The sequence below is a fragment of the Ranitomeya imitator genome, chromosome 7 (genome assembly GCF_032444005.1).
Source record: "Ranitomeya imitator isolate aRanImi1 chromosome 7, aRanImi1.pri, whole genome shotgun sequence".
NCBI lineage: Eukaryota > Metazoa > Chordata > Amphibia > Anura > Dendrobatidae > Ranitomeya > Ranitomeya imitator.
In genome coordinates, this window is record NC_091288.1 from 99,565,184 (window position 1) to 99,582,932 (window position 17,749).

The 17,749-nt window shown below is 43.7% G+C and overlaps 1 protein-coding gene across 5 annotated transcripts in view; it reads left to right on the forward strand.

The window, feature by feature from the left end:
- The window catches only part of ADAM23 (ADAM metallopeptidase domain 23), a 401,035-nt gene that overhangs the window by 237,438 nt on the left and 145,848 nt on the right, over positions 1-17,749 (forward strand). For all 5 annotated transcript variants that reach the window (XR_011314664.1, XM_069733684.1, XM_069733681.1 and 2 more), the window contains exon 9: positions 2,247-2,312. Coding sequence is in view for 4 of the 5 variants with exons in the window: in XM_069733684.1 (XP_069589785.1) it covers positions 2,247-2,312 (66 nt within the window). In the remaining variant the exon portion in view is untranslated. The remainder of the gene's footprint in view (positions 1-2,246; positions 2,313-17,749) is intronic.

Consider the following 17,749-nt stretch of genomic DNA (forward strand, 5'->3'; position numbering starts at 1 on the left):
AGTAATACACACCTGGCTTTAATGGCGCAGCCAGACTCTGAATCATGCTGCCCAATGTTCAAGCATAATTAATCTCATGACAGGTCCACTTAAAAGTTGACCGAGGCCATTTATTTAGGTGGGAGTGGCCTACCATCTGATGTATTAGGGGAGAGAAGGATCGGGCAGTTTTTTCCACAATCATTCCTTGTGTTCCTAAGGCTGGAATCACACTAAGGCCAGGATCACACACAGCGAGATACGGCCGAGTCTCGCTGGGTAAAACCAAGCTCTGGCACCGGCACTCCAGAGAGGAGCGTGCGACCGCATAGCAATACATGGAGCTGCATGCTCCGCTCTGGAGTGCCGGTGCCATAGCTTGGTTTTAACCTGCGAGACTCGGCCGTATCTCGCTGTAGTGTGACTCCGGCCTAAGGCTGGTTTCGCATTTGCAGACAAGGGCTTTGCGGAGGACTGCGTAGTTCCTCCGTTAAGCCCCGCCCACTGTCGAGCCTCTTCCTTCAGCTCCGCCTACGTCGGCATGCATCCTACGTACCCTATCTTTAACATTGGGTACTCAGGCCATGCGGATGTTGTTAGGGCTAGCGGAACGCACCAAATAATAAGATAGATTAAGGTGCGTTCGCAGCCCGGGGTCCACTGTGCAGAGATGGAACCTGCTGCCAAGTAATGACGGACTATATGGCGGTACAATGTAAATACACACACGGGTTAACTTCACCCTGTGTGAAGGAAGCGAACCCTGTTAACTCACAGGGCCGCGGTACCGCACACAAGAGCGCAAGCAAGGAGTCACCAAGCTCAGTCCCAAGACTTGGGATCCGAGTCCGACTAGACCAGAGGTCCCCAACTCCAGTCCTCAAGGCCCACCAACAGGTCATGTTTTCAGGATTTCCTTAGTCTTGCCCAGGTAATAATTGCATCACCTGTGCAATGCAAAGGAAATCCTGAAAACATGACCTGTTGGTGGGCCTTGAGGACTGGAGTTGGGGACCTCTGGACTAGACTACTTGCGCTCGACACCGCTAATGGGATGTCAGCATAACCAAAGTAATAATAAAAAATGCACGAGAGTGCATGCGGTGCCGCACTGGCGGACGCCACTAACCACCCAGGCTTGGGTCAGGAAAGCGCTGTGAAAGCGCACGGCGCCGCACTGGCTGGAGAAGAATGGGAGACCACAGCAGAGATGGTTCGAGATTCCCCCCTGTGCAGAGGTGGGAACTTGACACCTAACAGATGTATGTGAATGACTCCGCATGCGTCGTTTTCACACTGTGCCGACCTGCGCCGAACGCAACATATTGCCTTTTGTTCTGGTCGGCGCAGCGTGAAAATGATGCATGCGGAGGCATCCGCATACATCCTCATGGCCCCCACAGTTAAAGATAGGGTACGCAGGACGCATGCCGACGTAGGTGGAGCTGAAGGAAGAGTCATGGCAGAGGGCGGGGCTTAACAGAGGAGCTACGCAGTCCTCTGCAAAGCCCTCATCTGCAAATGTGAAACCAGCCTAAGGTATGGCATCAGATGCGATATGCTAATGACCCTCGGCCGAGAGTGTGATCTGAGTGTCCGTGCTCTGATCTGCTCACATGAGAGAATCTCAGAATAGATGCGGAGGTGTCAGAAGAAGTAATTTCTCCATCTCCTCTGCTGGTGGCGTCGGCAGGAATTGCTCTGCACTCAGTGCAGTCCAATGTTTCACTCGGACCCATACACTTGTATGTATGTGAGTGAGCCGAGTCTCTCTGCCAATAGCAGCATGCTGTGATTGTTCTCTCTTGCTGAATCGGCATTAGAAAATAATCGCAGATCTGAGCTGCCCCATAGAATAACACTGGGCCTAGTGCTCTGCCATGTTCTATCACATAGCACTCAGCCATGTTATTCGGTAGTGTGACACTGGCTTTAGGGAGATAACCCACAGTCAAAGGGGCCTGATGGCAGTTTTCTCCTTTTTGTCATTGAAAACCCATGAATGCTTGGTCGAGCCTAGTGTTCCTGTGTATGGGGTATTGGAGAGTGAGAACTGTTGATCGAGAAGTGTTTGGCAGACAGGTATCACATATGTTAGAAATCTACAATAATGGGAATTTCCTAGTAGTGCTGTGGAGCTTACCGCCCCTTCATCTATTGTCACCTTGTGTTTTGTATTTTTTTTTACAAACACCAATATTAATCACAGGGCAATTATTTGTATTGTCAGATTCATTCATGTAATTACTATAATATATCTCCTACAGGTGAACAGAGGAGTATTTGAAGAAATGAAATATGTGGAACTTATGATTGTAAATGACCATCAAATGGTAAGCAAGACTATCACCATTTAGTATGTACTAATTTACCATCCAAAGAAACAACTGGGGTGGAAACTAAATATTAATAACTGGACTCCAATACATTGGATTAGGGTTGAGTGAAACGGATCGGACAAATTCAAAAATCGCCGACTTTCGGCAAAGTCGGGTTTCATGACCCCTCTTTCCGGCTGTGTCTCTCCTCTGCACCCCTCTGCACTGTCTGGTGAGTGTACACTGGTATTGCGCTATTATTTGACCATATGCATCTGCAGCCCACATGGGTGTTGCTTTTGAATAGCTAGATTGACTTTACTGCTCTACCTGATACTTACCTGTCTTGTATAGTGCTCCTGGTAAGCATATTGTGTGCTTTATCCATTATATGCGGGACTTTCCCTGTCATATGTTTAGGGGTATTTTGGAGGGACTGTCCTCTTTCGGCCCTTCATTGGAACTTGTACGCTGTGACTTATTACTGATCGTGTTTTAATCATTTTTTTGTATTAATAAAGATTTAATTATATATTGTCCATGATATGCTCCTTATTCTCCTCCTTTGATATGTATTGTGTGGAGCGGACTTGTTTGTCAGGGGGTGTACTATTCTAGTACTCCCGTACCCAGACTGTCACAATGGTTTTGGGATTTTGCATAATAATTATCAAAATGATGACAGATGACGATTACTGGTTGGCCTTCCTCCTGGATCCACGATATAAAGGAAAATGACAAAATATCATGCCACATGAGAACCTTGAGCAAATATTGGCTACCAAACAAGCAACTCTTGTAGACCATTTGGTTCAGGCATTCCCAGCACACAGCGGCGGTGATGGTTCTCACACGAGCCGTAGGGGGCAACATGGCAGAGGTGTTAGAGGTGCACAAATCCGAAGTGGCATTGGACAGTGGGGTTTTATGACCAGGTTGTGGAGTGATTTCACATTGACCGCTGACACGACAGGTACTGCTGCATCGATTCAAAGTGACAGGAGACAGCATTTGTCCAGTATGGTTACGAACTACTTTTCCTCCCTTATCGATGTTCTCCCTCACAGGTCATTCCCCTTTGATTACTGGGCATCTAAAATAGACACCTGGCCTGAATTGGCAGAATATGCATTACAGGAGCTCGCTTGCCCTGCTTCTATTGTGCTATCAGAAAGAGTCTCCAGCGCTGCTGGTTCAATACTGACCGAAAAAAGGACACGTCTGGCTACCCAGAATGTTGATGATCTTACCTTCATTAAAATGAACCAATCATGGATTTCAAATTATTTTGCTCACCTTCTCCTCCTGACACGTAGCTTGCCTGAAAAATTTCTTGCTTTTGGCCTCCTCTTAATGATTTCTCCAATTACTCCATTTGCAGCTGCAGAATGTCCATCATAGGCCATTTTTATACCTCCCTAAATGGGCTGATTACCCCCACAGGGCCGTGGTCACCACCTGGCGCAAGCACCCCTGCGAGTGCCGTTTGCCTGGACAGGTGGGTGTGCCCACTCTTGGGCGACTTCACTGGCACAGGGTCCCTCATAGTACAATGAAGTGTCTCTGATGGTGGTGGTGCATAACCAACGTCAGACACACCGTCGTACTATGAGGGGCCCTGTGCCAGTACCGCCGTCCACGAGAGAGTGTTCCCCCCCAGCTCGAACAGTGCTCTACCACTTGCAATACTTACCTCTCCCTGCTCCACCACTGTGTAGTCTGTGCTGTTAAATCCTTCAATGGCACTGGCAATACAAAATTGTTGAAATGATAGATGATAGTTAAAATATATAGGGGCCCTGGCCTCCATTTAGACCAGTTAATACTTTGCGCCTACTACCACTGTCTGATACTTAGCAGAGGAGCCCACCCCAGTACCTAGCTATGCCACCTGTTTATTTATGAACTATTTTTTGGCAGACATTTTGCCCACTTTATTATTTGTGCCTACCAACTGTGTCAGCCACTTATTACAGTTGTCCTCCTCCACTGAACAAAGCAATGCCACCTGTGTACTCCTGTTAGCAATTTTGAACTGTATTTAGCCTACTTTATCATTTGGGCCCACTCCTTGTGTCTGGCTGTCAGCCACTCATTACAGTTGTCCTCCACTGAACAAAGCAATGCCGATGGTGTACTCCTATTAGCAATTTTGAACTACATTTAGCCTACTTTATCATTTGGGCCTTCTACCTGTGTCTGGCTGTCAGCCACTCATTACAGTTGTCCTCCTCCACTGAACAAAGCAATGCCGCCTGTGTACTCCTGTTACCAATTTTGAACTGCATTTAGCCTACTTTATCATTTGGGCCTACTACCTGTGTCTGGCTGTCAGCCACTCATTACAGTTGTCCTCCTCCACTGAACAAAGCAATTCCGCCTGTGTACTTCTGTTAGCAATTTTGAACTGCATTTAGCCTACTTCATCTTTTGGGCCTACTACCTGTGTCTGGCTGTCAGCCACTCATTACAGTTGTCCTCCTCCACTGAACAAAGCAATATTGCCTGTTTACTCCTGTTACCAGTTTTGAACTGCATTTAGCCTACCTTTTTTATTTTGGGCCTACTACCTATGTCTGCGTCACTCATTACAATTGTCCTCCACAGAACAAAGCTATGCCGCCTGTTTAGTCCTGTTACCAATTTTGAACTGCATTTAGCCTACTTTTTTATTTTGGGCCTGCTAACTGTGTCTGCGCCACTCGTTACAATTGTCCTCCACTGAACAAAGCAATGCCGCCTGTTTAGTCCTGTTACCAATTTTGAACTGCTTTTAGCCTACTTTTTTATTTTGGGCCTATATCTGTGTTTCCTCCTCATCCTGCCCATTGCCCAGCCACTGCTAGATGAGTCTGCTGGTACATTGACCCAGACCACTACATTCCCCTTGCACTCTACACAGCCAGAATCTGACCCTGCTGAAAGTCTCGTTCCCCCTCCCGCATACTATACCACCTTACACGGGGACAAAGAGGAAGGTGCAGATGAAAGTGCAGGTTCCTTCATCAGGTGTGGGGGGGCATACTCGTTGGCGACGTCACTGGCACAGGGCCCCTCATAGTACGCAAAAGTGTCTCTGGTAGTGGGAGGCGCCACCCGCCGTCAAACACACCGCCGTACTATGAGGGGCCCTGTGCCAGTGCCAAGTGCCAACGAGTGGGCCCCCCCTGCTTGCTCAGGATCACAGCACTTGCAAAGTTGAAATACTTACCTCTCCCTGCTCCACCGCCGTGATGTATTCTGCGTTTCCTGGGCCCACGAAAATCTTGAGCCAGCCCTACCCCCCCCCCCACAACTTTAGCCAAATGACCCCTGTTTTCAATGCCTAACTATTATTATAAAGTAAATTAAGACTGACAAGCTTAAGAAATAAGAATTGATGTTTTTGGCATTAAAATGGGCACTGTAGGTGTTTTCCTGTCCTCCACTCTCTGCCGACTTTGATTCCCCATTGACTTGCATTGGGTTTCGTGTTTTGGTCAGCCACCGATTTTTCACAATAATCGGCCGATTTCACCCAACCCGACTTATGACAAAGTCGGGTTTCGCAAAACCCGACTCGATCCTAAAAAAGTAAAAGTCGCTCAACTCTACATTGGATGTTTTATTCACATGTGAAATATTTCTTACAGGTTTGTTGTGCAGATCCTATGCTGAACATCTGCAACTAAGGCCTCATTGAGACGTCAGTGATTTTTAACATACGCAAAAAAGTTATCATAGAATCATAGAATCTTAGATTGGAGTTGGAAGGGACCTCAAGGGTCATCGTGTCCAGCCCCCTACTCAATGCAGGATTCACTAAACCATCTCCGACAGATGTCTGTCCAGCCTCTGTTTGAAGACTTCCATTGAAGGAGAACTCACCATCTCTTATGGCAGCCTGTTCCACTCATTGATCACCCTCACTGTCAAAAAGTTTTTTCTTATATCTAATCTGCATATTCTCCTTTTCAGTTTCATCAGTGTTTTGCATTTGTTCAGTCTTTGCCATCCAAGTTTCATCAGCCATTTTCACATATGGATCTTATCTATTTATATAATTGCCTTGTAATGTTTTCATTTCCTGTTCTGTCCAGATGTGTCCGGATCCCAGAATTCCAAGCGGCGGAAGTTCACCAACCACCATATTGGGACACTCAAGTGATGGGTGTCTCAATATGGAAACTGCTGCTGGTACCAACCTATTGCACGGTACCAACAGCACCACACACACGCACACACACTATACACCGTATGCAACACACACACTCACACACTCATGCAGCTTCTTGTGCGGTACCAACAGCGGAGCAGCATCCCAAACACGCCGCCGCGATCGGCCGAATGATTCACTGACTGCCTCCATCTTTGTACAGGAGGTTAAAACAGCTGACATGTACCGGCATTGAAGTGGGCTCAGCGCCGGAGCCCACATCAAAGTAGGGGATCCGACCTCCGCAGTATTAGCACGGCGGAGGTCGGTAAGGGGTTAATGTGACCGTCGCTATCTGTCTGCACAAAGATGGCGGCGGTCTGATTTCCTGCGCCTGCGTGAATTACACGCAGGTGCAGTGAATCATTTGGCTGATCTCGACGGTAGGTGCGCGACGTGCCTACAGGCAGAGGAAGTCTGTCACATTAATCCCTTTACCCCAAGGGTGGTTTGCACGTTAATGACTGGGCCAATTTTTACAATTCTGACCACTGTCCCTTTATGAGGTTATAACTCTGGAACGCTTCATCGGATCGTTTCACAAAAAAATTACTTCAGATCCAATTTGTTTTATTTTACCAAGGGTAATAGGAGAATTTAGACCCCAAAAGTTGTTGTACAATTTGTCCTGAGGATGTCGATACCCGATATGGGGGATAAACCACTGTTTGGGTGCATGGCAGAGCTTTGAAGGGAAGGAGATCCAATTGACTTTTCAATGCAAAATTGGCTGGAATTGAGATAGGATGCCATGTTGCATTTGGAGAGCCCCTGATGTGCCTAAACAGTGGAAACTCTTCACAAGTGACACAATTTAGGAAAGTAGACCCCCTAAGGAACTAATCTAGATGTGTGGTGAACACTTTGAACCCCCAAGTGCTTCACAGAAGTTTATAATGTAGAGCCGTAAAAATAAAAAATCATAATGTTTTCACAAAAATGATCTTTTCGCCCCAATTTTTTTATTTTCCCAAGGGTAACAGGAGAAATTTGACACTTATAGTTGTTGTGCAATTTGTCCTGAGTACGCTGATACTCCATATGTGGGGGGGGAACCACAGTTTGGGTGCACGGCAGAGCTTGGAAGGGAAGGAGCACTGTTTGACTTTTTCAACGCAGAATTGGCTGGAATTGAGATCAGATGCCATGTCGTGTTTGGAGAGCCCCTGATGTGCCTAAGCAGTAGAAACCCCCAACAAGTGACCCCATTTTGGAAACTAGACCACCTAAGAAACTTATCTAGATGTGTGGTGTGCACTTTGAACCCCCAATTTTTTCACTAAAGTTTATAATATAGATCCGTCAAAATTAAAAAATCCTTTTTTTTCCACAAAAATTATCTTTTCGCCCCCAATTTATTATTTTTCCAAGGGTATCCGGTGAAATTGGACTCCAAAAGTTGTTGTGCAATTTGTCCTGAGTACGCTGATACCCCATATGTGAGGGGGAACCACCGTTTGGGTGCATGGCAGAGCTTGAAAGGGAAGGAGCGCCGTTTTGGAATGCAGACTTTGATGGAATGGTCTGCTAGCGTCACGTTGCCTATGCAGAGCCCCTGATGTACCTAAACAGTAGAAACCCCCCACAAGTGACCCCGTATTGGAAACTAGACCCCCAAAGCAACTTATCTAGATGTGTGTATGAGAACTTTGAACCCCAAGTGTTTCACTAAAGTTTATAACGCTGAGCTGTGGAAATAAAAAATATATTTTTTTTCCACAGAAATGATTTTTTAGCCCCCAGTTTTGTATTTTCCCAAGGGTAACAGGAGAAATTGGACCGCAAAAGTTGTTGTCCAATTTGTGCTGAGGACGCTGTTACCCCATACAGTCATGGCCAAAAGTATTGACACCCCTGCAATTCTGTCAGATAATACTCATTTTCTTCCTGGAAATGCTTCCAAACACAAATTATTTGGTATTATTATCTTCATTTAATTTGTCTTAAATGAAAAAACACAAAAGAGAATGAAGCAAAAAGCAAAACATTGATCATTTCACACAAAATTCCAAAAATGGGCCAAACAAAAGTATTGGCACTCTCAGCCTAATACTTGCACAACCTTTAGCCAAAATAACTGCGACCAACCGCTTCCGGTAACCATCAATGAGTTTCTTACATAGTTACATAGTTACATAGTTATTAGTTACATAGTTATTAAGGTTGAAGGAAGACTATATGTCCATCTAGTTCAACCCATAGCCTAACCTAACATGCCCTAACATGTTGATCCAGAGGAAGGCAAAAAACCCCATGTGGCAAAGAGTAAGCTCCACATTGGGGAAAAAAATTCCTTCCCGACTCCACATACGGCAATCAGACTAGTTCCCTGGATCAACGCCCTATCAAGGAATCTAGTGTATATACCCTGTAACATTATACTTTTCCAGAAAGGTATCCAGTCCCCTCTTAAATTTAAGTAATGAATCACTCATTACAACATCATACGGCAGAGAGTTCCATAGTCTCACTGCTCTTACAGTAAAGAATCCGCGTCTGTTATTATGCTTAAACCTTTTTTCCTCCAACCGCAGAGGATGCCCCCCTTGTCCCTGTTTCAGGTCTATGATTAAAAAGATCATCAGAAAGGTCTTTGTACTGTCCCCTCATATATTTATACATTAAAATAAGATCACCCCTTAGTCTTCGTTTTTCCAAACTAAATAGCCCCAAGTGTAATAACCTATCTTGGTATTGCAGACCCCCCAGTCCTCTAATAACCTTGGTCGCTCTTCTCTGCACCCGCTCTAGTTCAGCTATGTCTTTCTTAAACACCGGAGACCAGAACTGTGCACAGTATTCTAAATGTGGTCGAACTAGTGACTTGTATAGAGGTAAAATTATATTCTCCTCATGAGCATCTATGCCTCTTTTAATGCATCCCATTATTTTATTTGCCTTTGTAGCCGCTGCCTGACACTGGCCACTGAATTTAAGTTTGTCATCCACCCATACACCCAGATCTTTTTCATTGACGGTTTTGCCCAGAGTTTTAGAATTAAGCACATAATTATACATCTTATTACTTCTACCCAAGTGCATGACCTTACATTTATCCCCATTAAAGCTCATTTGCCATTTATCAGCCCAAGCTTCTAGTTTACATAAATCATCCTGTAATATAAAATTGTCCTCCTCTGTATTGATTACCCTGCAGAGTTTAGTGTCATCTGCAAATATTGAAATTCTACTCTGAATGCCCCCTACAAGGTCATTAATAAATATGTTAAAAAGAAGAGGGCCCAATACTGACCCCTGTGGTACCCCACTGCTAACCGCTACCCAGTCCGAGTGTGCTCCATTAATAACCACCCTTTGTTTCCTATCCCTGAGCCAGCTCTCAATCCACTTGCACATATTTTCCCCTATCCCCATTATTCTCATTTTATGTATCAACCTTTTGTGTGGCACCGTATCAAAAGCTTTTGAAAAGTCCATATACACTACATCCACTGGTTTCCCTTGGTCCAATCCGGAACTTACCTCTTCATAGAAACTGATCAAGTTAGTCTGACATGAACGGTCCCTAGTAAACCCGTGCTGATACTGGGTCATGAGGTTATTCCTCTTCAGATACTCCAGTATAGCGTCCCTTAGAATGCCCTCCAGGATTTTACCCACAGTAGAGGTTAAGCTTACTGGCCTATAATTTCCGAGTTCAGTTTTTGTTCCCTTTTTGAATATTGGCACCACATTTGCTATACGCCAGTCCTGTGGCACAGACCCTGTTATTATGGAGTCTTTACAATGCTCTGCTGGAATTTTAGACCATTCTTCTTTGGCAAACTGCTCCAGGTCCCTGATATTTGAAGGGTGCCTTCTCCAAACTGCCATTTTTAGATCTCTCCACGGGTGTTCTATGGGATTCAGGCCTGGACTCATTGCTGGCCACCTTAGAAGTCTCCAGTGCTTTCTCTCAAATCATTTTTTAGTGTTTTTTGAAGTGTGTTTTGGGTCATTGTCCTGCTGGAAGACCCATGACCTCTGAGGGAGACCCAGCTTTCTCACACTGGGCCCTACATTATGCTGCAAAATTTGTTGGTAGTCTTCCGACTTCATAAAGCTATGCACACGGTCAAGCAGTCCAGTACCAGATGCAGCAAAGCAACCCAAAACATCAGGGAACCTCTGCCATGTTTGACTGTAGGGACTGTGTTCTTTTCTGTGAATGCCTCTTTTTTTCTCCTGTAAACTCTATGTTGATGCCTTTGCCCAAAAAGCTCTACTTTTGTCTCAATTGACCAGAGAACATTCTTCCAAAACGTTTTAGGCTTTTTCAGGTAAGTTTTGGCAAACTCCAGCCTGGCTTTTTTATATCTCGGGGTAAGAAGTGGGGTCTTCCTGGGTCTCCTACCATACAGTCCCTTTTCATTCAGACACCGACGGATAGTACGGGTTGACACTGTTGTACCCTCGGACTGCAGGGCAGCTTGAACTTGTTTGGATGTTTGTCGAGGTTCTTTTTCCAACATCCGCACAATCTTGCGTTGAAATCTCTTGTCAATTTTTCTTTTCCGTCCACATCTAGGGAGGTTAACCACAGTGCCATGGGCTTTAAACTTCTTGATGACACTGCGCACGGTAGACACAGGAACATTAAGGTCTTTGGAGATGGACTTGTAGCCTTGAGATTGCTCATGCTTCCTCACAATTTTGTTTCTCAAGTCCTCAGACAGTTCTTTGGTCTTCTTCTTTTCTCCATGCTCGATGTGGTACACACAAGGACACAGGACAGAGGTTGAATCAACTTTAATCCATGTCAACTGGCTGCAAGTGTGATTTAGTTATTGCCAACACCTGTTAGGTGCCACATGTAAGTTACAGGTGCTGTTAATTACAGAAATTAAAGAAGCATCACATGATTTTTCGAACAGTGCCAATACTTTTGTCCACCCCCTTTTTTATGTTTGGTGTGGAATTATATCCAATTTGGCTTTAAGACAATTCTTTTTGTGTTTTTCCATTTAAGATAAATTAAATGAAGATAATAATACCAAATAATTTGTGTTTGCAATCATTTTCAGGAAGAAAATGAGTATTATCTGACAGAATTGCAGGGGTGTCAATACTTTTGGCCATGAATGTATGTGGGGGTAAACCACTGTTTGGGCGCACGTCTGGGCTTGGAAGGGAAGAAGTGCCGTTTTGGAATGCAGACTTTGATGGAATGGTCTGCGGGCGTCATATTGCGTTTGCAGAGCCCCTGATGTGCCTAAACAGTGGAAAACCCCCAATTCTAACTCCAACCCTAACCCCAACACACCCTTTACCCTAATCCCAACCCTAACCACACCCCTAACCCCAACACATCCCTAACCCCAAGACACCCCTAACCCTAATCCCAACCCTAACTATAAACCTAATCAGACCCCTAACCCAATCACACCCCTAATCCTAACCCCAACACACTCCTAACCCCAACACACCCCTAACCCTAATCACAACCCTAACCACACTCCTAACCCTGATACACCCCTAACCCAACCCTAAACGTAATCCAAGCCCTAACCCCAACTCTAGCCCCAACCCTAACTTTAGCTCCAACCCTAACCCTAACTTTAGCCCCAACCCTAACCCTAATGGGAAAATGGAAATAAATACATTTTTTTATTTTATTATTTTTCCCTAACTAAGGCGGTGATAAAGGGGGCATTGATTTACTATTTATATCCGGTTTTTATAGCGGGTTTTTATGTTTAGCAGGTGTCACACACTAAAAGACGCTTTTTATTGCAAAATTGTTTTATTGCGGGACGAGTTGACGTTGTTATTGGTACCATTTTCAGGCACATGACATTTTTTGATCGCTTTTTATTCCGATTTTTGGTAGGCAGAATGAACAAAAACCAGCAATTCTTGAATTTATTTTGGGAGGGGGCGTTCCGCGTTTGGTAAAATTGATAAAGCAGTTTTATTCTTCGGGTTAGTACGATTACAGCGATATCTCATTTATATAATTTATTTATGTTTTGGCGTTTTTATACAATAAAAACTATTTTATATAAAAAATAATTATTTTTGCATCGCTTTATTCTGAGGGCTATAACTTTTTTTTTTCATCGCTGATGACGCTATATGGTGGCTCTTTTTTTGCGGGACGAGATGATTTTTTTTAATTAATTTTTTTACGGTGTTCACTGAAGGGTTAACTAGTGGGACAATTTTATAGGTTGGGTCGTTACGGACGCGGCGATACTAAATATGTGGACTTTTATTTTTATTTTTTTATTTACATAAAGAAATGTTTTTATTGGAACAATGTTTTTTTTTTATTTCTTCATTTAGGAATTTAAAAAAAATATATTTTTACACAATGTGATTTTTTTTTTTTTTTTACTTTTTTTACATTGTCCCAGGGTGGGACATCACTATGTAGTGTCAGATCGCTGATCTGACACTTTGCAGAGCACTGTCAGATCAGATCACCTCCCTGCAGGACCCGGAAGGCCCCCCCCCCGCGGCCATTTTGGATCTGGGGCCTGCAGGGAGGAGAACGGAGGAGACCCTCGAAACAATGCGATCACATCATGTGTGATCAGTGTTACGGGGGTTAATGTGTCGGGAGCGGTCCGTGACCGCTACTGCCACATAGTGCTGGAGGTCACTATGATAATCAGCTGACACCGATCGGCCATGCTTCCCAAAAGTCATTAATTAGATTATCACAGGATGCCATTAGGCAACAACAGCGGGGCATGCCAGCCCCATCATGACATTACCGCCCTCCCGATGCGATAGCATCCGGCCCCTATCTAGTAAATAAATAAATGACAAAGCTTCTCCTATACATTACAATGTTAATCGCAGACAACACACGGTCTGTGACATGTCTCCGTGATTTTTTTGCAGACACACTTTCTGCAAAAAAATATTGACTGTGACCTGCTAAGTAGATTATAATGGGTGCGAAAACATCAGATAGAAAACAGACATGAAAAACGGACAACTGAGTGGCTTAAATGCAGATCAATACATGTTAGTCCTCATTCATAGTAACGTAGTTATTAAGGTTGAAGGAAGACTTTAAGTCCATCTAGTTCACCCCATAGCCTAACCTAACATGCCCTAACATGTTGATCCAGAGGAAGGCAAAAAAAAAACATGTGGCAAAGAGTAAGCTCCACCGTGGGGAAAAAAATTCCTTCCAGATTCCACATACGGCAATCAGACTAGTTCCCTGGATCAACGCCCTATCAAGGAAACAGATGTCCGTTTTCATGTGTGTGTTGTTTCTTTGATGATCACGGATTGAACATGTACCAATTATAGTGTATATAACACTTTACACTTGTCTGTATATCTGTGCAAAACTCACACAGACGAAAAGTCTATGGGTCTGTGATAATTAGGGACAGCACACGGATGACATCAGTGTACAGTCTATGTGCTGTTCGCGATTACTGTAACATTGCAATGTATAGGAGAATCTTTTTAATCCATTTATTAATTTTTTCATAGATCAAAAAACTCATGAAATATTGATGGTAAAAACTGACAATGACCAAACGGATGAAACTCGGATCCGAAAGCCTGATGACATTGATACCATTTTTTGTGTTCGTGATAAAGCACAGATGTCTGAATGAGGCCTATTTGGGATTTTGACTACTCAATTTGAAAGCAATGGAAATAAATGTCCATGTGGAGTGCATCCTACAGTTTATATAAAGCATATCCTGTGTTTCAGCCATTCATGTTATCCGTATCCACATGGAAATCTGTAGGTTTTATATGTTGTAGCTATGGAGGGTTTGTTCTATGTTCACACTTTCATTATTTTTTATTTGCTATTTTCTCTCCAATGAGCCAATAACAAAGATACCATGCAGGATTGATTACAGAATAGATCCTAACAGATATGTTTGACTTCTGTATAATCATACAGCCCAAAGTCAACATAAGGAGAGTCTTCTATTACCGCTATATGCAGCAGGGCAGCGTTCGAAATAAGCTTGCATAGTCGGACCACCATATTTCTTTTACAGACTCTTTGTTTAGTCTGTATGTCCTTTCTGTTTTAGGAATGTACGGAATAAGGGTCACATTGCAGCACTTCTGCAATTGGAAGTGGACTAGTCCGATTGATTATTATGAGGTTGTAGATCCAGGACTTTTTTTCCGATATAAAGATCAGACTTTTAAAGGACCACATAATAATCAGTGGGGCCCCTATGCTTCTGTTTGGATAAGTGATTAAATGGATCACTTATTCTGTTTGACATTTCTTAAAAAGTAAAAGACAAATGGAATAACCAAACAGTTAGCAGCCCAGGTAGAAAAACAGATTTCTGACTAATAGTAATATATGTATATAATGTATTAAGTGCATAATTAACTGTTATGCCTATGTTACAATTTTGATGTTTGCTATGTAGAAAGTGCTAGAAACACTTGAAAGAAGATATGGAGGTCACTAGGAGGCGGAGGCCCCTGTCCAATTGTAATCATTCTGTAATAGAGATGGGCGAACCCGAACAGTAAAGTTCGGCATCTGTACTGAACACCTACTGTTCAGGCACGGACACAGAACACAGAGTTCACCAGGAAGTCCGTGTTACTGTTCGGGCTTGGCTGCCCAAACATCGGGTGTTTGTCACGCTGTCATGTGCATGACAGCGCGGCAAACACCGCTTCTCATCGGCGGTGAAATCATCCCCGCCGGTCAGAGAGCTACGGTTCCCACGCTGTCAAAAGACAGCGGGAGCACTCAGCTGTGATCGGAGGTATAAGGTTTACCTCCAGTCACTGGCGCCAGCTGATGGGACTACTGCTCCCATCATCTGACTCCTGCTTCCGCTAGTAACAGCAAGAGCTGGAGCAGCTTCTGGGAAAATTCATCAGCCACCTCCTGTGCTGTAAATAATTTAAAATTGAAAACAAAACGGCATTGGTTCCACTATATTTTTAATAACCAGCCAGGCAAAACTCACTACAGGGGGCTGCAACCCACAGTTGTCAGCTACAGCAAAAGCTAGTTATCAAGAATAGAGGGGCCCCCCCATTTTTGACAACTAGCCTTGCTAAAGCAGACAGCTGGGGGCTGGTATTCTCAGGCTGGTAAGGGGCCATGGATATTGCCCCCCCAGCCTAAAAATAGCAGCCTGCAGCTGCCCAGAAAAGGCACATCTATTAGATTCGTCAATTCTGGTGTTTTGCCCGGCTCTTCCCACTTGCCATGTAGTGGTGACAAGTGGGGTTCATATTTGTGTTGTATTGTCCTTTGCATTGTCCGGTGACATCAAGCCCACGGCTTAGTAATGGAGAGACACCTATCCTTTACTAATCCTATAGTTGGTAAATAAGCCCACAGTTTTACTTTTTATTTAAAAATATCAAACAGTTATACTTATCTATACTTATCTAATGCCTAATTCCACTGAATCCCTCGTCTCCTGTAAGAAAACAAAAATAAAAAACAAAAATATCCCTCACTTGTCAGTCGTTCTGTCCAATGCTGTAATCCATGTCTGCGGGATAAACAGTTTTCAACCTGGATGATGCCAAGATATTGCCGTCCAGGCTGAGAACCACTGGGGAATGAGCTGCTGCGAGCGCAGCATCAGTGACTAGTGGTGATGTCATCGAGGTTACCTCCGGTCACTGAGGCTGCTTTCCCAGCTGGGCTCAACTGCTGTGACTTCGGTGAGATCCCTGCTAGTACCATACTAGCACCTTATTGGTAAATAGCAGAATTAGTGGTAAATGTAATGAGTTCTGGAGCAGTATAGCACATGGCCCTAGGAATGTTGCAATCAGATGTAATGGTGGTGAGAAAACCAGGCGTTTGAATAACATATAAAATGTACATTGGAATAAATTACTAAACTTTTCTGTTTTCATTATTTCAATGAGAATTTTAAGGCAAGTTAAACAAGGTAACTACAGGTCTCATTGTCTTACTAGCTCTACAATTTAACCTGAGAATGATATTTCATTTTACGGTTTGTGGAAAGCACAAGTTCACCACTAGGTGGTAGTGTGTACTTGCAGTTCTGCTCAAACTTGTGTAATGGCAATTTATTCATTTTGCATTTTAAAGTAAAAAAATAAGAAATATAATCGGATGACACAGGAGGCTCAGGTCAGCATGAATTATTTTCTACAGTGATCTATACAAATCAACTAATGTCACCACAGTCACCTGTAGCATGTTGGAAAAAGTAATCACTCTTTGTAAAGTTAGGATTTACCATTTCTAGAACATGAACTTGCCCCCCGGTCTCCCATCCATTTAGTGTGCAACAGGTTTACCAACTTGCTGCATGTCTTGTTGTTTAACCTGTCACAGACCTGCTATTGCTACTTTTACCTCTCTAGACCTAAAATAAGAAATTAAATATTAAAGATAAAAAAGTAGATAATGCAGATTACATAGGAAATGGCTGTTGTAAGATAGATATTACATTCTATGTGAAGAAAGGGAGCTTCTTCATGGACCCACACTCAATATACCAATAATAACAATAAAATAGACCCTGACTTGGTCTCAAAAGAAGTAATGTGTTCCCTGTCACAAGTAAATAACAGCCTAACTACAGAGAGGTGATACTAGACACCCAATAAGCCGCATGCACGGTAATGCCGTGACCGGCCTGCTGCCTCCAGACTTCATGGCTCCCAAGTGATGGTGAGCTGGAGACCATGTCTCACCTTTCTGCAGTAATTCTGATCTGGCTCTACTTTGCCTCCAATGTGATCAGTACGTGATAAAGATGAAGGTTAGATAGTGCCGCGCTGCTAGTAAATGAGACATGCCATCAGTTTTCTCACTTGAAAGTTTTATTAAAGGAAAATCAACTCATTTAAGGTCGCACCGACCCCTTTGTCAGGGTGCTACACATTTGGAGTGACCAGACCAATCTCCTGCATCTTCTAGTTGCTGGCCCTCGCTATCTAAACGTCACCTTTCTCACCTACTAATCTATGTATGCAAATATTCTGGATCCTGGGAGAAGGTCTCCAGCAGCAGCTCCATGTATTTATAGGTGTTGTGTCCTGCACACAGCATGGTCAGGTGAGCGGGACATATAGGAGGTGGTCCGCAATACCTGAGAACCCATTTCTGTACCTCCAGCTACGCCTTCTTGTTGTCCTATGAAGCCTTCTTCGTTTTTCTCTAGATTCTACTGCCCCCAATGTCAAGAACGAAGAGACTCTGTCGCCCCTTGTGACATGTCTGATTTAGTGGATAGTTGTATTGTTTGTAAGTTAATAATTATGTGGTGGGCTTCTCACGCCTCTGTGATGGGCTTCTCCT